The 21,319-nt window shown below is 45.9% G+C and overlaps 1 protein-coding gene across 1 annotated transcript; it reads left to right on the top strand.

Annotated features, from left to right (window-relative positions):
- The first annotated feature begins 18,455 nt into the window (after nt 1-18,455).
- RPP25 (ribonuclease P and MRP subunit p25) lies at nt 18,456-19,732 on the top strand. The gene has a single exon (XM_006087891.3). It carries the CDS (start codon nt 18,456-18,458, stop codon nt 19,047-19,049), a length of 594 nt encoding a protein of 197 aa, XP_006087953.2. The 3' UTR covers nt 19,050-19,732.
- Nucleotides 19,733-21,319: the final 1,587 nt, after the last annotated feature.

Raw genomic sequence — 21,319 nt, 5'->3', positions numbered from 1 at the left:
TTTATACCACAACGCCACTGTAATCAAAACAGCCTGCTACTGGCACAAGAACAGGTATACAGATCAATGGACCAGAACAGAGAACCCAGAAACTGACTCAAGCCATCATGCTCAATTATATTTTACAAAGGATGCAAGAGCATACACTGGAGTAAATGGCTTTGGGAAAATTGGACAGGTTCATGCAAAAAAAATGAAACTAGACTACCAACTCACATTATACATAAGAACAAACTCAAAATGGATAAAAGACTTAAATGTAAGTCATGAAACCATAAAAATCCTAGACGAAAACATAGGTAACAAAATATCAGACATCTCACGTAGCAGAATTTTCACCAGCACATCACCTAGGGCAAGAGAAACAAAGGAAAAAATAAACAAATGGAACTACATCAAAATAAAAAGCATCTGTGCAGCAAAAGGAACCACCATCAAAATGAAAAGGGAACCTACTGTATGGGAGAACATATTTTCCAATGACCTGATCAGGGGTTAATTTCCAAAATACATAAAGTACTCATACAACTCAACAAGAGACAAGCAATCCAATTAAAAAATGGGCAGAGGACCTAAATAGACACTTCTCCAAAAAGGACATACAAATGGCCAAGAGGCATATGAAAAAATGCTCATTGTCTCTAATCATCAGAGAGATGCAAATTAAAATGACAATGAGGTACCTACCACCTTACACCTACCAGAATGCAGGGGAGGATGTGGAGAAAATAAATAAACAAACAGCAAGTGCGGGGGAGGATGTGGAGAAAAAGGAACCCTAGTACACTGCTGTTGGGAATGGAGACTCATGCAGCCATTATGGAAAACATTATGGAGTTTCCTCCAAAAATTAAAATGGAACTGCCATTTGACCCAGTGGTCCCACTTTTAGGAATATATCCTAAAAATCCAGATACACCAATCAGAAAGAATATATGCACCCCTATGTTCATAGCAGCATTATTTATAATAGCTAAGATCTGGAAACAACCCAAGTGCTCATCAGTAGATGAATGGATAAAAAAAAAAAAAAAAAACTATGGTATCCCAGCCAGTGTGGCTCAGTGATTGAGCGTCAACCTAGGAACCAGGAGGTCACAGTTTGATTCCCAGTCAGGGCACATGTCTGGGTTGTGAGCTCAATCCCCAGTAGCAGCCAATGATTCTCTCTTATCATTGATGTTTCTTTCTCTATCTCCCTCTCCCTTCCTCTTTGAAATCAATTTTATTTATTTATTTATTGTCTTTTTAAAAAAATCTTTTATTGTTAAAAGTATTACATATGTTAATCTTTTTTTCAGCTAGAAAAATGATTTTAGGTATAATAATGTTACATGCAATAAACATAAACATTTTTTAAATATATTTTATTGATTTTTTACAGAGAGGAAGGGAGAGGGATAGAGAGTTAGAAACATCAGTGAGAGAGAAACATCAATCAGCTGCCTCCTGCACACCCCCCACTGGGGATGTGCCCACAACCAAGGTACATGCCCTTGACCAGAATCAATCCTAGGACCCTTCAGTCCACAAGCTGACGCTCTATCCACTGAGCCAAACCGGTTAGGGCAAACATAAACATTTCAAGCAAAAAAAAATTTAAATGCAATAATATTACCAAAACTGTACTAACATGGTATAATATCACAAAAGTTGTAGGTAATATTAAAAATCTGCAAATAACAGGATTACTTCTATTATATTCTAAAATATCTTTTTTCCTCTGGCTCTATTTTGGTCCATCAGTTTATGTTGTTCATTATATTCCATAAATGAGTGAGATCATGTGATATTTATCTTTCTCCGACTGGCTTATTTCGCTTAGCATAATGCTCTTCAGGTCCATCCATGCAGTTGCAAATGGTAAGAGTTCATTCTTTTTACCAGCAGCATAGTATTCCATTGTATAGATGTACCACAGTTTTTTAATCCACTCAAGTGCTGATGGGCACTTAGGCTGTTTCCAAATCTTAGCTATTGTAAATTGTGCTGCTATGAACATAGGGTTGCATATATCCTTTCTGATTGGTGTTTCTGAATTCTTGGGATATATTCCTGGAAGTGGGATTACTGGGTCATATGGGAGCTCCATTTTTAATTTTTTGAGGAGACTCCATACTGTTTTCCACAGTGGTTGCAACAGTCTGCATTCCCTCCAGCAGTGTAAGAGGGTTCCTTTTTCTCCGCACCCTCACCAGCACTTGTCATTTGTTGATTTGTTGATGACAGCTATTCTGACAGGTGTGAGATGGTACCTCATTAGCATTTTGATTTGCATCTCTCGATGATTAGTGATTTTGAACATGTTTTCATATGTGTCTTGGTCTTCTGTATGTCCTCCTTCGAGAATTGTCTATTTAGGTCCTTTGCCCATTTTTTGATTGGATTATTTACCTTCCTTTTGTTAAGTTGTATGAGTTCCCTGTAAATTTTGGAGAGTAAACCCTTAGCGGTGATAACATTGGCAAATGTATTCTCCCATGCAGTGGGCTTTCTTGTTGTTTTGTTGATGGTTTCTTTTGCTGTGCAGAAGCTTTTTATTTTTATGTAGTCCCATTTGTTTATTTTATCTTTAGTTTCTATTGCCTTGGGAGCTGTATCAGTAAAGATATTGCTATGACAAATGTCTGATATTTTGCTGCCTATGGATTCTTCTAATATTTTTATGGTTTCCTATCTTACATTTAAGTCCTTTATACATTTTGAGTTTATTTTTGTGTATGGTGTAAGTTGGTGATCTAGTTTCATTTTTTTGAATGTATCTGTCCAATTTTCCCAACACCATTTATTAAAGAGACTGTCTTGACTCCACTGTATACTCTTGCCTCCTTTGTCAAATATTAACTGAGCATAATGGCTTGGGTCAACTTCTGGGTTCTCTGTTCTATTCCATTGGTCTATATGTCTGTTCTTGTGCCAGTACCAGGTAGTTTTGAGAATAGTGGCTTTGTAAAATAGCTTGATATCTGGTATTGTCATCCCTCCAACTTTGTTCTTCTTTCTCAGGATTGTTGTGGCTATTCGGAGTCTTTGTTTATTCCTTATTAAGTTTTGGAGAGTTTGTTCTAGGTCTGTGAAATATTCCATTGGTATCTTAGTGGGGATTGCATTGAATCTATAGATTGCTTTGGGTAGTATGGACTTTTTAATGATGTTGATTCTGCCAATCTATGAACACGGTATATTCTTCCATTTGTTTATGTCTTCCTCTATCTCTTTTTCAATGGCCTGTAGTTTTCCGAGTACAGGACTTTAACTTCCTTAGTTAAGTTTATTCCTAGGTATCTTCATTTTTTTGTTGCAATGGTAATTGGATTGTTTTTTTAGTTTCTCTTTCTGTGAGTTCATTATTGGTGTATAAAAAAGCCATAGATTTCTGGGTGTTAATTTTGTATCCTGCTATATTGCCAAATTCATTTATTAAGTCTGGTAGATTTTTTTATGGAGACTGAAATCAATTTTAAAAAATATTTTTTAAAGTAAAAATAAACAAAACTGTGGTAATTTGCACAATTGAATATTATACACCTGTAAAACAGGATCTCTTATCCTTTGAGACAGCATGGAGGAGCCTGCTGGGTATTATGCTAAGCAAAATAAACCAGTCAGAAAAAGACAAGTATCACATGATCTCACTTATATGTGGAATATAATGAACAAAATAAACTGGTGAACAAAATAGATCCAGAGATATGGAAACATGCAACAGACTGACAAATCTCAGAAGGAAGGGGGCGGGGGGGGGGGGGGAGTAACAGGATGAGATTAACCAAAGAACTTACATGCATGTATGCATAACCCATGGACACAGACAATAGTGCTGTAGGCCTGGGGGGTGCAGGTGTGAGGTGAAGGAGGTTGAAGTGGAGAAAAAAGGGGACATATATAATACTTTGAACAATAAAGATAATTTTTTAAAAAGTACTAGTTCATACTGTGTGCCAAGCTTTGGGGACATGTACCTCAGTTGCAGGTTTCCCAGCCCTGGTCAGGGTGCATGCAGGAGGCAACCAATTGATGTGTCTCTCTCACATCGATGTTTCTCTCTGTCTCTCCCTCTCCTTTCCACTCTTTCTAAAAATTAATGGAAAAATATACTCGGGCAAGGATTAACAACAAAAAATGAGCAAAGGATCTGAATAGGAATTTCTCCAGAGAAGATATATTTATGGCTGATAAGCACATGAAAAAATGTTCAACATCATAAGTTGTCAGAGAAATGCAAATCAAAGCCATAACGAGATACCACTTAACATTCACTAGAATAGCTATACTGTAGTCAAAAAGACATAATAAGTATTGATACGGATGTGGAGAAATTGGAACCTTCATACACCTCTAGTAGGAATGTAAAATGGTGCAGCCACTTTGGAAAACAGTCTTACACTTCCTCGAAAAGTTAAACATAAGAGTTACCTTTTGACCTAACAATTCTACTTCTAGGTACATACCCCCCAAAAATAAAAACATATGTTCACAAAACACTTGCAAATTCATTGCAGCTTTGTCCATAATAGTTAAAAACTGGACACAGCCATCAACAAGAGAATGGTTAAACAAATTATTGTGTATTCATACAATGTAATATGATCCTATATAATCTAATCTAATAAAAGACAAACATGCAAATTGACCGTACCTTCGCTACGCCTTAGCCATGCCCACCAGCCAATCAGAGCGACAATATGCAAATTAACCCAACCAAGATGGCAGCCAGCAGCCACGAAGCTGAAGCAAGCAGGAGGCTTGGTTGCCCCAATGATGGAGGAAGCCAAGCTTCCCGGCCAGCTATGAGCTCCACTGAAGGCAACAAAGTTTCAATTATAGAAGGTAAATAAATCCCAGAATAAAAAAGAAAAGAAAAAAAGGAGAGGCTGGGAGCTTCCATCGCCAGGGGGCTTGGCCAGCCTGAAAACGGCCCTCAGCCCCTCGCCCAAACTGGCCAGGCACCCCAGTGGGGACCCTCCACCCTGAAGGGGGTGTGGCCAGCCTGAAAACAGCTATCAGCCCCTCACCCAGGCTGGCCAAACCTCCATGGGGTGAGGGTCCCCACTGGGGGAGGCTTGACCAGCCTGCAAACAGCCATCAGCCCCTCACCCAGGCTGGCCAGGCACCCAAGCGGGACCCCCACCCTGATCCGGGACAACCTTCAGGGCAAACCAGCCAGCCCCCACCCATGCACCAGGCCTCTATCCTATATAGTAAAAGGGTAATATGCAAACTGACCCTAACAGCAAAAAGACTGGGAAAGACTGGTCACTATGACACACTGACCACCAGGGGGCCAACGCTCAATGCAGGAGCTGCCCCCTGGTGGTCAGTGAGCTCCCACAGTGGGAGCTCTGCTCAGCCACAAGCCAGGCTGACGGCTGCCAGTACAGTGGTGGTGGTGGGAGTCTCTCCCGCCTCCTCAGCAGTGCTAAGGATGTCCGACTGCAGCTTAAGCTTGCTCCCCGCTGGCAAGTGGACATCCCCTGAGGGCTCCCGGGCTGCCAGAGTGATGTCTGACTGCCAGCTTAGGTCCAATTCCCCAGGGAGCGGGCCTAAACCAGCAGGTGGTCATCCCCTGAGGAGTCCCAGACTGCGAGAGGGCACAGGCCAGGCTGAGGGACCCCCCCCCCCGAATGCACAAATCTTTGTGCACCGGGCCTCTAGTTCTATATAATAAAGAGCTAATATGCTAATTAGACCAGTGGGTGGAACGATCTTCCAGAACAACCTTCCAGAATGACCAGTGGGTGGGGCCAAGGGGCTGCAAGGCAGCAGGGTTGCGAGGGCCGAGCCCCTTGCATGAATTTCGTGCATCAGACCTCTAGTTCAACAATAAAAATGAATGTGTAACTGATACATATGAGAACAAGGACCAATCTAAAATACATAATGTTGAGTAAAATAAGCCAGACCAAGAAATACATACTATATGATTCCACTTATATTAAGTTCAAGACAGGAAAATTAATGTGATAGAAATTAGAACAGTGGTTGGGGGTTCATACATTGACTGGGAAGAGACAGAAAAAACATTTGTGGGGTGATGGAAATATTCTAGATCTTGTTTTGGGTGGTAGTTAAAAGGTGTATAAAATTGTCAAAACTTATCAAACTGGCCCTGGCTGGTGTAGTTCAGTTGGTTGGGTGTCATCCTATGCATAGAAAGGTTGCTGGTTTGATTCCTGGTCAGGGCACATGCCTGGGTTGTGGGCTCAATCCCCGGTTTGGGGCATACAAGAGGCAGCTGATCGATATTCCACTCTCACATCAAAAATTCTCTCTCTCTTTCTCTTTCTCTCTCTCCCTCCCTTCTTTCCACTCTCTCTAAAATAAAAATCAATGGAAAAAATATCCTCAGGTGAGGATTAACAAATGTATATATATATATATATATATTTAATGGGGATTCCTGGGGCTGCTTGAGTCTAGGAAACAAGGACAATTCCTGACCTCTAACTTCTTGCCTACATATGAAGCCCTAGTCAACCTCCACCCTTCACTGTTTCCCTTCCATCAGCAGTGTGCCCAATAGACCATTTGGTGACTCCTACACCGGCAGTGACTAATACTTGCAGAGCTCATTCATCAGGTAGGTTGCTCTGCTGGCAGCTAGGAGAAATGTGGGCACTGGGTAGCCTGCTGGCCAACACAGGACTTCATCGTTACCATCTCTTGCAGCCTCACTAACAGCTCTGAACATGCAACACCCACTGCTCACTTCTCAAGTGAGAACAGGAGTGCCCATCCAAACCTGCTTCCACTAACTGCTGAGAGGGGAAAAAAATGCCCTTCACAAGTCCCAGCCTGTGCGTGAACGTGGTAAGCACTGACCTTGGGCACTAGCTGAAACCCTGAATGCCGAAACCACAGGACAGGTTCTAGTCCTTACCTGCCTGACCACTCAGATAAATTGCAAAGTCTGTCTTGCTTTCATCCCTAATATCTCCCTTCCCCCTCCTCAGCCTGTAAAATGTGCTACCAAAACATAACTAATTTGACTCTGATTATAACTAAAAGTGACAAAAAGATTTTCTTTTTTAACACTACGGTGTCGGGTGAATTTCCCGCCAAAATATAAGATGGCGCGGGCAATTATTTAGGTTTCCCGCGCAAAATCAGAGTTAGTTTAAAATGCCTATATCTTTTGAAGTATGGGTTCGATTGAAATGAAATTTTCGGTTTCTTGTGTAAAAAATGAAAATTTATTCAATCACAGACATTTTTTTATCTATTCAGTACATAAATAATTCGATATATATAAACTAAATACGAAAAACCCAAAAAATACTTATTACCTAAAAATATACACATATTTTTAAAGTTTAAAATAAAATTTTCATAATAAATCAAAACAAATAGAAATTAATAGTTTTTTAGCGTATGATATTTTTCAAAACACGCCCCTTTATGTAGAGGTATATTGAAAAATTTGCACATGTTGCGTGTCTCACTGCGCAATTTATGAACGGAACATACGCGACACCTTCTCAAAATGTTTTTCTTTTTTCCACTTCCGACAATTGCCTGTAACGTATGCTTTCTCATGTCCATCGATAGCCTCCATGGTGGATCAGATGTAGGTGGTTTAGCCCGCATTCCAGAAGTAGACGGTACTGGTTGAAGGTCTGGAACAATGTCCATGTCCTCTGGAATATCATCCGTCAACCAGTGGATAGCTGTTTGTTTCAAAAACATTTTAAAACCCATTTTTCTTTGCCTCACTGATTTGTAAACTGCATAAGAATTAAATAATGCGCAATTTATCATATACATTGCCAACCTTTTTGTCCATTTGACCGTCCTCCGCAATATCGAATAATATGAAAGGTATTGGTCGGCCCGGTCAACACCTTTCATATGTTTATTGTAGTCAATGAGTGCATTCGGTTTGACAATTTTCTTTTTTGATGTTCTGTCAATATTCTGACTTTCTTCCATCTCCGCAGAATGAATCGAAGAAATCAGGTATACAGGCTTTTTTGATTGCCACACTTGTAACAATATATCATTTTTCCTTATAAATTTTGTTTCACCTTTTTTCAAAGAAATTGTTTGAAAATCTTTAGGTATACCTCGATTTTTCCGGATTGTTCCACATATTCTGAATTTGTTTTTCATAAGTGCTTCACAATTTGCGACGCTATTTTAATAATTGTCCATATATATATGGTACCACGAATCAGTGTATGGAGACACTACTGTTTGTATCGTTTCCAATAATCGCTTTCCTTCGCCGCAATAAATTTCCATGTTACAGATATATCCTGTATCACTTTCGCACAACAAACGAACCAATATTCCATATTTAACGATCTTGCCAGCATTATATACCCTAAAGAATAATCTTCCCCTCCAAGGTACGATCCCTTCATCTAGTGATAATTGCTGATGAGGTTTGTAAATATTTATAAATTTAGGCACAAAATAATCTAGTACTGGTCTCACTTTGCAAAGTCTATCTGATTCATTTACGATATCCGCATTATTATTGAAGTGCCAAGCTTTCCATATCTGTCGGAACCTGTCTCTCGTCATCGTTTTACCAAAATATGGCGTCTCCGTCCATGGCTCCGTGGTCCAATAGTCATCTCTTCTATCTTTGCGCACCTGTCCCATGAGAACAATTAACCCTAAAAACTTCTTCATCTCTTGAGGGGTTATATCTTTCCACTTTAGGCTTTTTTTTGAAAGTTTGAAATTATTCCTATTTTGATTATAATACCTGTTTGACTCCTCTACAAGAAATTCAAAAAAATCATCTCCGATAAATAATTTCACGGCATCTTCTATATTATTTATAACAGCATCTGTGTTTAATCCTTGATGCCCTAAAAAATCTTCTAAGACCGGTGGATTATCAACATGCGACCATTCTTCTCTCCCGCCTTCTATATCTGACTCTGAGTCAGAGCTGGAGCTCGAAATTCTTCGTCGCCTCAATGTCCTGGGACGCACCATTACTTCATCATCACTAGAATCTTCATCACTTGTACTCGCATTTTCAAGATCGCTATCACAAGAATAATTGGACAACTTGTCTGCACAAAACTCATCATCACTATAGTCTGAATGCTGCGACATTCTAGGTTAAAGCAAATAAAAATAATACTAACTGAAAATAGCGGTACTCCGATAGATATCTGATATAAAAAAATAATTATTATGCGAACACTTTGCGGAACGATTTTATTTTATTTGGTTAAAAATTCTATATGAATGTCTTTATCACAATATATTTAAATATTTAAACACGTAATAATATTCACAAAACTCAAAACTAAAGACGTCCGGACACAAGAAGTATTTCTCAATAACTATTCTCTTTGCATGGTGAGATATCCAGGGATATCGGTTATAAAATGAGAAAACAATACATTGGTACCCTAACGGTATTGTACTCGACCAGCGCCATAAAGTGTTCTCTACTTACAAGGGATTTTTATGATACCTATTACCCCAATGGGTATGAAACGGTTCGCATACGCAGGTAGGTATCTTTGTGAACGGCAAACAAACAAATACTTGGTAATACGCAGTTACAATCGGCCCGAGTTTACACGTTTCCCGCACTCCACCGCAAATCTATATGAACCGAGTTAAGACGGCTCCCGCGGAGTACGCGCAATTCACGCGAGCCGACTTAACTCGTTTCCCGCAATCCAAGTGTTAAATTGATTGATTGATTGATTTTAGAGAGTCAGAGAAAGGGAGAGAGAGAACATGCAAGTGGGAAACATCAATTTGTTGTATGTGCCCTGACGGGAGATCGAACCCAAAACCTTGATGTATCAGGGTGACACTGTAACCAAATGAGCTATCTGGCCAGGGTGACAAAAAGATTTTCAATGAATACTAAGAGTATATATATAAAAGGTTTCAAAGTGGAAGGAAGCTCTCTATTATGTTTGTCTATAAAATGATCCAGAGAAACATTCTACAAAATAACTGACCATGCCCTAGCTGGTTTGGCTCAGTGGGTAGAGAGTCGGCCTGTGGACTGAAGGGTTCGATTCTGGTCAAGGGTACATGCCTGGGTTTCTAAGCTCGATCCCCAGCAGGAGGTGTGCAAGAGGCAGCCAATCAGTGATTCTCTCTCATCACTGATGTTTCTGTCTCTCTCTCCCTCTCCCTTCCTCTCTGAAATCAATAAAAGATATTTTAAAAATAATTGACAAGTACTCTTCGAGGGGAAACCAAGATGGCGGCATAGGTAAACACCGGAGTTTGCTGCCTCGAACAACCACTTCAAAAATACAACTAAAAGATGGAATGGACATCATCCAGAACCACAGGAAGGCTGGCTGAGTGGAAATTCTACAACTAGAAGGAAAGAGAAAAGCATACCGAGACTCAGAGGAGGCGCAGTGTGGAAGTAAAATACTGAGGTGAGGAGGTGCATGTGGAGCGGGCTGGCGGCTGAGGGCGTGGTTGTCGTTTTCAATCGGGAGGGAGTCTCAGGCTCCGAGCTCCAGTTCCAGGTGAGTCTCTAGGGACCCAGACTCATATGGGAGAAGCGGGACTGTCTGGCATCGGTCGGAACCCGAGGGCAGCTTTCTCTCCAAGGGGCTTGCAGCAATTACCCGAACACTGAGAAGCAGAGCCTCTGAGGGCAAGTCTGAGGGCAGCCATAACTGCTAGCCCCACCCTGTTGATCCCGTGGGACCTGCCCCACCCAAGCCCTGCAGGGAGGCTTTTGCTGGATAGCCACAGGCAAAGGCTAGATTAGCACCTCCCTAGAGATCCAGGAGCCAGGAAGCCCAGAGGTCAGAGAGGGACCATCCAGTTTGCAGCTCCCTGGAAACATAAAGGACACACACAGGGTGCAGACTCAGTGAGCACCAAAGCCCCATTGAAGCAAGTCTTGCCCCAGAGGGGTGTCTCCAGCACAGAAGTTCTCCCACTGCAGACACAGCTGATTCTCACAGCCAATTGGCCTGGAGGTCAATCCCTCCCAGTGATAACTACAACAATCAAGGCTTAACTACAACAAGACTGTGCACAAAGACCACAAGGGGGTGCACCAAGAGTGTCCTCCTCAGGTAATTGGGGAGGCTGAACCACTGGGCCCTAGAGGACACTCAGCACAGAAAACCACTTTTTCAACACAGGGAAGCATAAAAAATGCCGAGACAAAGAAACAGGACACAAACGAAAGAAATGGAGGAAAGTAAACTGCTGGATATAGAGTTCAAAACCACACTTTTAAGGTCTTTAAAGAACTGTCTAGAAGCCGCCTATAAATGTAGTGAGATCCTCAAGAAATCTAGTGAGACCCTCGATGTTGTGATAAAGAACCAACTAGAAATTAAGCATACACTTACTGAAATATACAGACTCCCAAAAGCCGACCAGAGGATCACAAGAATCAAGTCAAAGATTTGAAATGTGAAGAAGCAAAAAAACACCCAACTGGAAAAGCAAAATGAAAAAAGAATCCAAAAATACGAAGATAGTGTAAGGAGCCTCTGGGACAGCTTCAAGCGTACCAACATCCGAATTATAGGGGTGCCAGAAGAAGAGAGAGAGCAAGATATTGAAAACCTATTTGAAGAAATAATGACAGAAAACTTCCCCTACCTGGTGAAAGAAATAGACTTACAAGTCCAGGAAGCGCAGAGAACCCCAAACAAAACGAATCCAAAGAGGACCACACCAAGACACATCATAATTAAAATGCCAAGAGCAAAAGACAAAGAGAGGATCCTAAAAGCAGCAAGAGAAAGAAAGTCAGTTACCTACAAGGGAGTACCCATACGACTGTCAGCTGATTTCTCAACAGAAACTTTGCAGGCCAGAAGGGAGTGGCAAGAAATATTCAAAGTGATGAATACCAAGAACCTACAACCAAGATTGCTTTATCCAGCAAAGCTATCATTCAGAAGTGAAGGTCAGATAAAGAGCTTCACAGATAAGGAAAAGCTAAAGGAGTTCATCACCACCAAACCAGTATTATATGAAATGCTGAAAGGTATCCTTTAAGAAGAGGAAGAAGAAGAAAAAGGTAAAGATACAAATTATGAACAACAAATACACATCTGTCAACAAGTGAATCTAAAAATCAAGTGAATAAATAATCTGATGAACAGTATGAACTGGTGATTATAATAGAATCAGGGACATAGAAAGGGAATGGACTGACTATTCTTGGGGGGGAAAGGGGTGTGGGGCATGCGGAAAGAGATTGGACAATAATCGTGCACCTATGGATGAGGACAGTGGGTGGGCAGCGAGGGGGGAGGGAGGGGTGGGAACTGGGTGGAGGGGAGTTATGGTGGGAAAAAAGAGGAACCAATGTAATAATCTGAACAATAAACATTTAATTAAAAAAACAAATTTATTAAGTGCCTGATTTATTCCAGGAAATAATCTAGCTCTCCTGATTCAAGGTCCTTCTACAACTACATACTTGCTTCAATATGTTGATTCCTGATTCCCTCTCCTTTGAAATTTGCCTCCCAAACTGTTGTGGTTTTAAAATGTCTGCAAATCTGGTGATACGTCAAGAAGTGGAACCAAACTCCCCTTCAGAGAAGGCTGGGCCATAATAGCATTATAGGCATTGTGGCTTCCTGCTTGTTCGTATTCCTGTTTTTCTCCCCACCTCCAGCCTGGGACTAACTGACATAACATCTGGCTTTCCCACAACTTGCTCTGGGGGAAGCCAGGTGTTATGTCAAGAGCAGATCTATGGAGAGATCCATGTGGTAAGGAACCAAGGTCTCTGGCCAACATGTGAGTAGCTTGGTAGTAGATCCCCCAGTGGATCCCAACATCTTTACAGCAACCTCATGAGAGGCCCTGACCTAGAACTACCTCTATCAGCTGCTCTTGGATTCCTAGTCCCCAGAAACTAAGATCATGAATGTTTTTGTTATGAACTACTGAGTTTTGGGGTGATTTTTATGCAGCAGTGAATAACAAATACACCGTCCCCAAGCTAGGAACCCCCATCTCTCCCCTTTACTGAGCAGCTAAAATTAGGTGAGGTAGTAAAATGAGTCAGAGCATCTGCCTTCAAATATCTGTGGTTGCTGCTTTCTAGCTATGGTATATTGGGCAAGTTACTTAACCTCTCTGTGCCTGTTTCCATATTAGTTAAACAATGATGGAAAGGAAGATTGTGGAGATAAATCAATAGATCTGTGAGAGTGCCTGGCCAAATTCGGGACACTTAGTGCCTGCAATCTGAGCAACCTCTGGCCCTCTCCAACTTTCCAGTTCCTGATTCCTCTGCATGCTCCCAAGCCTCTGCTGGGAGAGGCTGGGGCTAGGACCAGAGGCTTTAGGAGCTCCTCATCCTCATGGAGAAGAGACTGTTCCATAATGTAACTGCTTTCTGTCCTACAAGCTGCACCAGGGCCAGAATGGAGATTGCTTTCTGCAAAGTCCCTCAGAGACTGTCCGATGGTAATTGATGTTCGTTCTGACATAAATTAGCACCCCTCCTCTGCCTCCTGCTACTTGCTGCTTCCTGAGACAGGTTGCTGTCCTGACCTAGTCAAGCATGTAATTTCTGTACCTAGTAGCATTCACATAGTAGTACTTGTGACTATCCCTCCCCCCCCCCTTTACCCTAGATAATTATTTGGAGCCTGCCAAGATGCTTGGAGATTCATTTCTCTTGCAGCTGCCCAAAATATGACTTATTTGTAAGCTTCTCTTACTAAGGAGTGGCAAGATTTTTTTCTTTGGTCTTTTCCCTGCATTCCATTTAGGGAGATAGATTTTCAGTCTTGGGGGTTTTTCCCTGGGTCTGTGTATACTAGGAACAATCTTCTTCCCACCATTGGAGATGATCCTGGACACAATAGGTCCAAGGCCACCTGTCACTACTTGAGCCAAATTAAGCAGAGACAGAGTTGAATCGTGTATGAATGTTTATTCCAATACAATACTGCTGGCATTACGGGGAGAGCAGTCAGTCACCCTGGAAATTCTGCTCTTCCTCTTTTTCTGTCAGCTTGCTGATTATCTAGGGGTAAAGGAGAAGATAACTGTGTGCAGCTGCAAAGTGCACGTGTAACAGGGAAAGGGGAGGGGAGGGTCTGTATTCTGGCCTTCAGGAGCTCAAAGTCTGATAACAAGGTGGCTAATCTTCTATGATATTATAAACAGCTTAGCCAGTTCCTGGGACCTGAGAATGGTCAGCGTCCCTGAGGCAAACTCCCGGAGGTGGTGAGGGTCTGGGCACAGCAACCAAACCAAAGCATGTCCTGTCCTTGGTCTTTTCTCAAAATGTATTTCTTTTCTGAGTAATGGACCCATCAAGGCATCTTATCTTTTTTTTTTAAAAAAATATATTTTATTGATTTTTTACAGAGAGGAAGGGAGAGAGATAGAGAGTTAGAAACATCGATGAGAGAGAGACATCGATCAGCTGCCTCCTGCACATCTCCTACTGGGGATGTGCCCTTGACCGGAATCAAACCTGGGACCTTTCAGTCCACAGGCCGACGCTCTATCCACTGAGCCAAACCGGTTTCAGCGGCATCTTATCTTTTTATAGCCTTGTTTCATCCTTCAGTTTCCCAGGGTCTGTAAGAAAACCTCTTATCTATAGTTAGTAAGGTGAATAATTACTAAATAACTATGGTTCTATTCTTAATACATCCTATTCCCTCCCCCGCCCCCTCCCCCCCCATCAGAGATGGAGGAGGAGGAGATTTGCCCTGTGCCAGGGATTTTCTCCCAGGCTTGGGGTGAGAGGAGACTTGTCCATGAGAGGCAGAATGTACTCTTTAGAAAGGTGCACAAGCCTGGCCAGTGCAGGCAGGAGTTGGTGTAGTATTAGCCAGGCTTGAGCTCGAATCTAGCTACCCTGTCACATCCCTTAGATTGAAAAAGTCTAATTTGCCACTCATTAGTTCCTAACATGTTAGGGAAACTGCCATTACCAAGGCTTTGCCATTTCCTTTTCTTTTCATCAGCTTTCTTTCCTCTTCATCTCCCTTTTTAAAATTTAACTTAGCCCTAGCCGGTTTGGCTCAGTGGATAGAGCGTCGGCCTGCGAACTGAAGGGTCCCAGGTTCGATACCGGTCAAGGGCATGTACCTTGGCTGTGGGCACATCCCCAGTAGGGGGTGTGCAGGAGGCAGCTGATGGATGTTTCTCGCTCATTGATGTTTCTAACTCTCTACCCTTCTCCCTTCCTCTCTGTTAAAAATCAATAAAATATATTTTAAAAAAATAAAATTTAACTTAATCACAAATAATATGTGAAAAATAGTAGCCAACATTTCCTGAGAACCAGCCAAGGTTCTGATATTGTTATGTGTCTCACAAACACTTTATGAGGCAGGTTCCTAGGCTAGCACCATTTTACACTGAGAAAACCAAGGCATAGGGGTTAAGACGTTAAGTAATGCTCAAGGTCTCACAGAGCCAAAGAAGCGAATGAAGCTTAGGCTTCAAGGTCAGTACCTCGTTGACACAGGCAGTTCCAGGCTCTGTGCTAATTTCTTTTTTTTTTGGGGGGGGGGGGTAGGGAGTACCAAATTACTTTGAAATAATGGTATAAATGAAAGAATATTAGTAGATGATTTGATATGCTGTGCTGAATTTTGTATTCATATTTAGTTTTTATTTTCTTACATAGGCCCACAAAAACAGAATGCAGCCTCTGATGTAACATGTAGTGTGCTGTTTTCTTGCAGATATTTAAAAAACACACTTACATCTATAAATGAAAATAGATCCTCCTTTAAAAATACTTGTAGTCCCACCGTGTGTATAGCTGGCACGCCACTCTGCAGACTGTCTTTCCACGTTACTAATCGTCGCGGGATATGCGCCACAGATGCTCAAATTTATTGACCCACCTTTCCAGAGTTGAGCCCTCCACTTCCCTCTGAAGCTAGACTTTCCCTTCCCCGGGGTTCCTCCCCTAGTATTCTCCCTTCGCTTGCTCCTCATTCCGGGTTCCTCACTCACACCAACCCCCTTCTGGCCCGCATCCTTGCTACCTCTACCTCACACCCATTCCGCGCAGCCTAAGAATTTCGCCTCTCCTAGCCGCCCCCTCCTACTTCACCACTCCCCCCCCCACCGCCCCCCCCCCTTCCTCCCAGCCCACCTCATTGCACTTACTCACAGTTGCCCCCTGCTCTGATGCTTCAGCGCCCTCTTCCCGTCCCTCCCGCCCCTCCCGCCCCCAGTGCCCAGCCTAGCGACTCCGGGCCCAGCAGAAGCGCACAGCCGCGGGCTATGGACGCGCGCTGACAGGATAATGAATGGCTTCAGTGGTAATTAGGGCCTGGCGGCTAATCACCCTGTACATTTACATTTTAAGTGCTGCTGAGCTCGTCGGGTAGCGTAGGGGACGAGGTGGGGTGGCGGGGAGAAGAGTGCTCTTTCGGCGCTCTCCGGCCCCGGACTCCGGAGAGAAGTGAATTGAACTCTTTCCAACGGGCTGCGGGGGCGGGGAAGGAGGGGCGCCGCCTAGAGGGCCAGCCCCGGAGGACGCCCAATACTCATTTTCTGCAAAACCGTACCTCTCACCCAGGCCCCTTCCTTCAAACTGCAGACCTCTGCCTGCCTTCTCGGCCCTCCCCAACCCCAGTGAACCTTCAGCCTAAACTTGCATACCCCCAAGCACGTCAAACTCGCCTGTTCTTCCCTAACCAGCCTGTTACAACGTAGCTTCCTGCCCTAAAAGAGCCTGGGTCCCCTGTGCCAGGCTTTGTGTCTTCTTGAGGCTCCTGTGCCCCTGGCACCTATAACTGTCCTCGCGGGGCCCACGGGAGCTGGCACGGGCCCCAAGTACAGGTTCCCAGCGGAACGCGACCGGAGGTGCCTGATCCCAGAGGACAAACAGGAGATGGGGAGGTCTGTAACTCATACGCTGAGGCGCAAAGGTCCACCTGCTCCAGCCACTCCCAAGGGGCGGTAATGGGGTTCTGAACAACAGAGGCCGATAGCTAGGAGTTACAGGGTGCCGAGGAGACGAGAGCAGTGGTGAGGAGTTAGAGAAGGACTCCAGCAGACCCTCTCAAGACTGGGGTCCAGTGCCTCCCAACCACTGTCACGTCCCCAGCATTCTCAGGGTTGTCCTCCCGTCCTAGCTCTCCGTGTGTCCGCCCCCACCCGCCACGCCCCGTCGTAGTCACCTCTGCCTGGATCTGGTTTGCCCCACTCTCTTAGTTCTGATTGTGCAGTACGTGTAGGAGGGTAGAAAGATGAAGGGTGAGGCGCTGGGGCAGCTCTAGGGAGGGTCCCGCTCCTTCTCCAGCCTTCTCCCTCCCTTCAGCTGTCCTTCAACCCTAACCTCTCTGTCTTCGCTGGTCATTTCTCCTGGCCACTCTCTAGGTTCCACGCAGTTCCCGTAGAGGGGCACCCAGAGACTGACAAGCGGCTCATAGCGCCACCAAAGCTTCAACTTCCCACTTTCCATCCTTTTCTCTCTTAAAACCTGCCTTCGCCCAGTCTCCTTTTTTGAAAAAGGACCCCAGAGGTCTCAAGATGCCAAGACTGACGGACAACTAATTCGACTGGGGGACAAGGGGGGCCCACGTTATCGGGAAGCACGCCTGGCTTACCTTAAAGCGTGCAGCTCTAATGATGGACTTTCAGGCAGGGGTAGAGGGAGCTTGAGAAGGGATCTCCTGGTTCTCCTCCCATTCATATCAGGGAGAAGCCTGGCCCAGAGTCTCACTCCCCCCTCCTCAGGGAAGTCCGAGGGTGCGATGACCTCCAGCCCGGCCAGGCACCGCGAGGCTAAGACCTCAGTCTCCGGCTGTCCTGGAGGGCCACGACGCGAGGTAGTCAGAGGAGGGCAGGCGCGGAGTGGGGCCGAAGCCAGCGCCTCCCGCACTTGCTGACTGTGCACGGATGTCCTTGAGGCGAGCATATTGGCTCAGGAGCTGAAGGGACGAAGCTGGGGGGAGTGAGGAGGGTCTGTAAATCTCTCCTTGGGAGGGAAGAAAGGGAAGGGTTCAGTCGGAAGGTGGAAGGGCCCGGGGACCGGGCTTGAAGCAGCATTTGCACCGCAAACGCAGTTTTTATTTAGTTAACCCCTCTATAAGGGTTGGCTCGGGAAGGTCTGATAGCGATTATAGGGGAACTTCGCCTTATCCCGTGGCGCTGCCATAACGAGCCACTGTGCGCGCCGTCCCCACTCCAACAGCCGAGGATCCCGCGGATTGGATCTGAGAAGTGGGTGAGGCTGGGGCGGGGCTGGCGGGCCGAGTTAGGGGTGGGACCTGGCGGTAGGGGCGGGGCCCACAGGCGGGGCCTCGGCCGAAGGCGCGGAGCTCGGGGCGCCCTGAGCTCGGAATAGAATAGTAACCTCTGGAGACAAGTGGGAAACGACGATCTCGCGGTCCCTACCCGCCCACCAGCTTCCGCGCCGTTCCCTCACGGTTACCCCTGCGGGTCCTCGCGGGGCGCGATCGGCAGCCATGCAGCCCGGGGGCTGAAGTGGCCCCATGGCAAAGCCCACGTCCCCGCGGTCCCGGCAACCACCGCTCATGGAGAACTACCGTAAGGTGCGCTCCGAAGAGGCGCCGGGGGGAGTCGGGACTGAGTGGGGCGGCCTGAGCCCTGACCCCTTCGCCGACCTGGCGCCGGGCGCCGTGCAAGTGCGGGTCAAGGAGGGCAGCAAGATCCGGAATCTACTAGCCTTCGCCATCTCCAGCATGGCGCAGCCAGCCACGCGCGCCATCGTCTTCAGCGGCTGCGGTAGGGCCACCACCAAGACCGTCACATGTGCCGAGATCCTCAAGCGCCGCCTGGCTGGCCTGCACCAGGTCACGCGGCTGCGCTACCGGAGCGTGCGCGAGGTGTGGCAGAGCCCCCCGCCAGGGCCCACTCCTGGGCCTAGCGAACCCGGCACCAGTCTCAGTGTTCTTAAGAACATGCCCAGCCTCGCCATCCTACTTTCCAAGGATGCACTGGATCCGCACCAACCCGGCTACCAACCCCCGAACCCCCATTCTGGCCCCTTGTCCCAGCCAACCAGGGCAACGTCCAAGAGGAGCCTAGGGGAACCCGCTGCTGGAGAAGGCTCCGCGAAGAGGTCACAACCTGAACCAGGTGCTGCGGAAGAGGACTGGACGGCCTGAGAACTCTGGGCTCTGGGCCACCTCGATGAGCTGGATTTTATACCCAGCGCCTCAACCTTGAAATGCACCTTCAGCCGTTCACGCTTCGGTCTTCTGGAGCTCACAGCCTGGTCTCAGCTCCTCAGACTGCCACATGAACTCCACAGCCACAAGAGAAGGACCCTAGGGCAGCTTCGTGGGGCAGTTCTCCTTCACTTATGTTGCCTGAAGATGCAGAATTCCACCTTCAGCTTTGCTGAGCCATACTGAGACCTTCTTCAGGGAGGGAATGGTGGGCAGTGAGATTCTTGAGCCTTGCCCGGGACCCACAAGTATTAAAGACATCCAGCATTCATCGGGGGGAAGGGGGGGAGGAGGAAAGTGTGGAAGCCAAGGAGAGCTCTTGGAATCACCCTCATCCATTGGCAGCCGAGGGCGAGGAGTGAGAAACAGACTGCTTGGGGCAGGGGAGCCTCGTTTTTCCGCTCACCCCAGGACAGTTTACCTTTCTAGTTTTCCTTCCCTTCTGTTAAGGAGTGTCCTGAGATCCTGGTGGCAAGGGCGGGGCGACAAGCTCTAACTCTTTTAACATTCTCCCTGCCCCAAGCTGGCTCAGAGGCAAGAACCAGAACAAAATTCTCTATGCCTCCTCCCTTGAGCCCCGCAGCTGGAGTGTTGCTTTCAATAAAACAAACATAAATATGGCTCTGTCCCATATTTTTCCCTACTTGCCTGTGCAAAAGACAGCTCTGACCTGCCCTCTTGTGTTTCAGTCCCCTCCAGCCTGGGATCCTTAACCTTTGTAGTCTTCAGGGTCAGGTACAGAGACTGGACAGCTTCAAAATGGTGCAAGAGGCACATTGCCCAGTCCCTGGCTTCTCCCTCTCTCCAGACCTCCCTGGCTGCCTCTGGCCTCTGGGGCTTGTGGCTAGAAGGAGGCCTGTCTCCCCTGTTCATAACTACTAAGTAAAGAGGAGCAGTACATTGCTTTTCTGGGAGGGGAAGGAAAGAATCCATGAACTTCCCTGAGGGGGTCACTGCCAAGATCTTGCTTGGGGTTCCTAAACCTGCAGCCTCCTGCAAATAGACAGCTTTACCCAGAAGGCTGGCACAAAGCCCTCTTCACTGCTCTCTCTCTGAGAAAGGACAGCACACCCTTGGGAGAGGGGGAGGAGAGAGATTGAGCACAAATCCACTGCTGGGAATTACTATTCAGCAGAGAAGCTGGGACTTGGACTGTGAATCACTGCAAGCTCCCTGATAAGCTGCTGCCTCGAGCCCTGCACAACTGTCTGCTGAGAGATAACGGTTTCATAGCCTCTCTGCCCAACTTCAAGTCCACTAGGGGAAGAGAGGGGGTGCTGGGTGCTGGAAGAACTCTAGCAAATGGGGGTGGGGGCATATAGCCTAAGATCTCAGAAGCACACCTTACCCCATGCAACTCCCTAGCACCCTGGAAAGGAGGAGGTAGGGAGGAATGTAAGTCACTTTGCTGGCAGGACCCTGAAATAAATCCTTCTGCTGGTGACAAGAGGTGGTCGTTCCCCCCTCCCAATATCTCTGCTTGCCTTCCCCAATGTATTCTTGTTGAGTCCCTGCAGAGGGCCAAGGGGCTCTGGTATGATTGTTGACCCTCTTAGGGGTGGCCCAAAAGAGGGTGGAAAGAATGTAAATTACCCTAACAACCAAGGACCCTTCATCTAAATTAAATGATAAAACTTGGGAGAAGTAGAAGCTTAAGGGAGACTGGTCTTGGTTCTGGAAAAGGGCCAACTGTCCAAGACCACTAGCGTCTGAAGTCCTGATTGCCAGTCCCAAGGACTCATCAAGCAGAAGCTTGGGGGTGGGGTGGGGGGGTTGCTTCAGAGGCTGTCTCTTTTGATGTTAGGTCAGGTAAGTCCCCTTCCAGCTTGGAAATTCCTCTTGAGGTGTGCAGAGGAGAGGGGCATGTTGTTGCTCCACTTTCAGAGCGTTAACTTGCTCCCATGCTGGAAAGCATGTTATGAAACTGGCTTTTTCTTCCTCACCCCCAGAAGGTTTGTTTCCTGGGCTTTTGATAGGTGCTTATGGGTGCCAGTGGAACCTAGCACTGATGAACACCCCATTCTTGCCTTACTGACCCTCTGGCCTCACTGAACCAGGAGCAGGCTCCAAAGGAAGATGGCAGATATCCAGGTACACCTCCCCCAAGACTGAGGTGGGACTCTGGGCAGTGCAGGAATAAGGGGGAAAGCTGCGAGGGGAGCACCTCAGAGATGGCCCAATTTGGGAGCTAACTAGTAGCGGAATGC

Source organism: Myotis lucifugus, unplaced genomic scaffold (genome assembly GCF_000147115.1).
Source record: "Myotis lucifugus unplaced genomic scaffold, Myoluc2.0 scaffold_41, whole genome shotgun sequence".
NCBI classification, from domain to species: Eukaryota; Metazoa; Chordata; class Mammalia; order Chiroptera; family Vespertilionidae; genus Myotis; species Myotis lucifugus.
The sequence above is the reverse complement of the archived record's forward strand: the minus strand, read 5'-3'. Positions and strand labels throughout refer to the sequence as shown.

Coding starts and splice junctions, on each gene's coding strand:
- RPP25 (XM_006087891.3), top strand. CDS start 18,456: ATGGAGAACTACCGTAAGGTGCGCTCCGAAGAGGCGCCGGGGGGAGTC.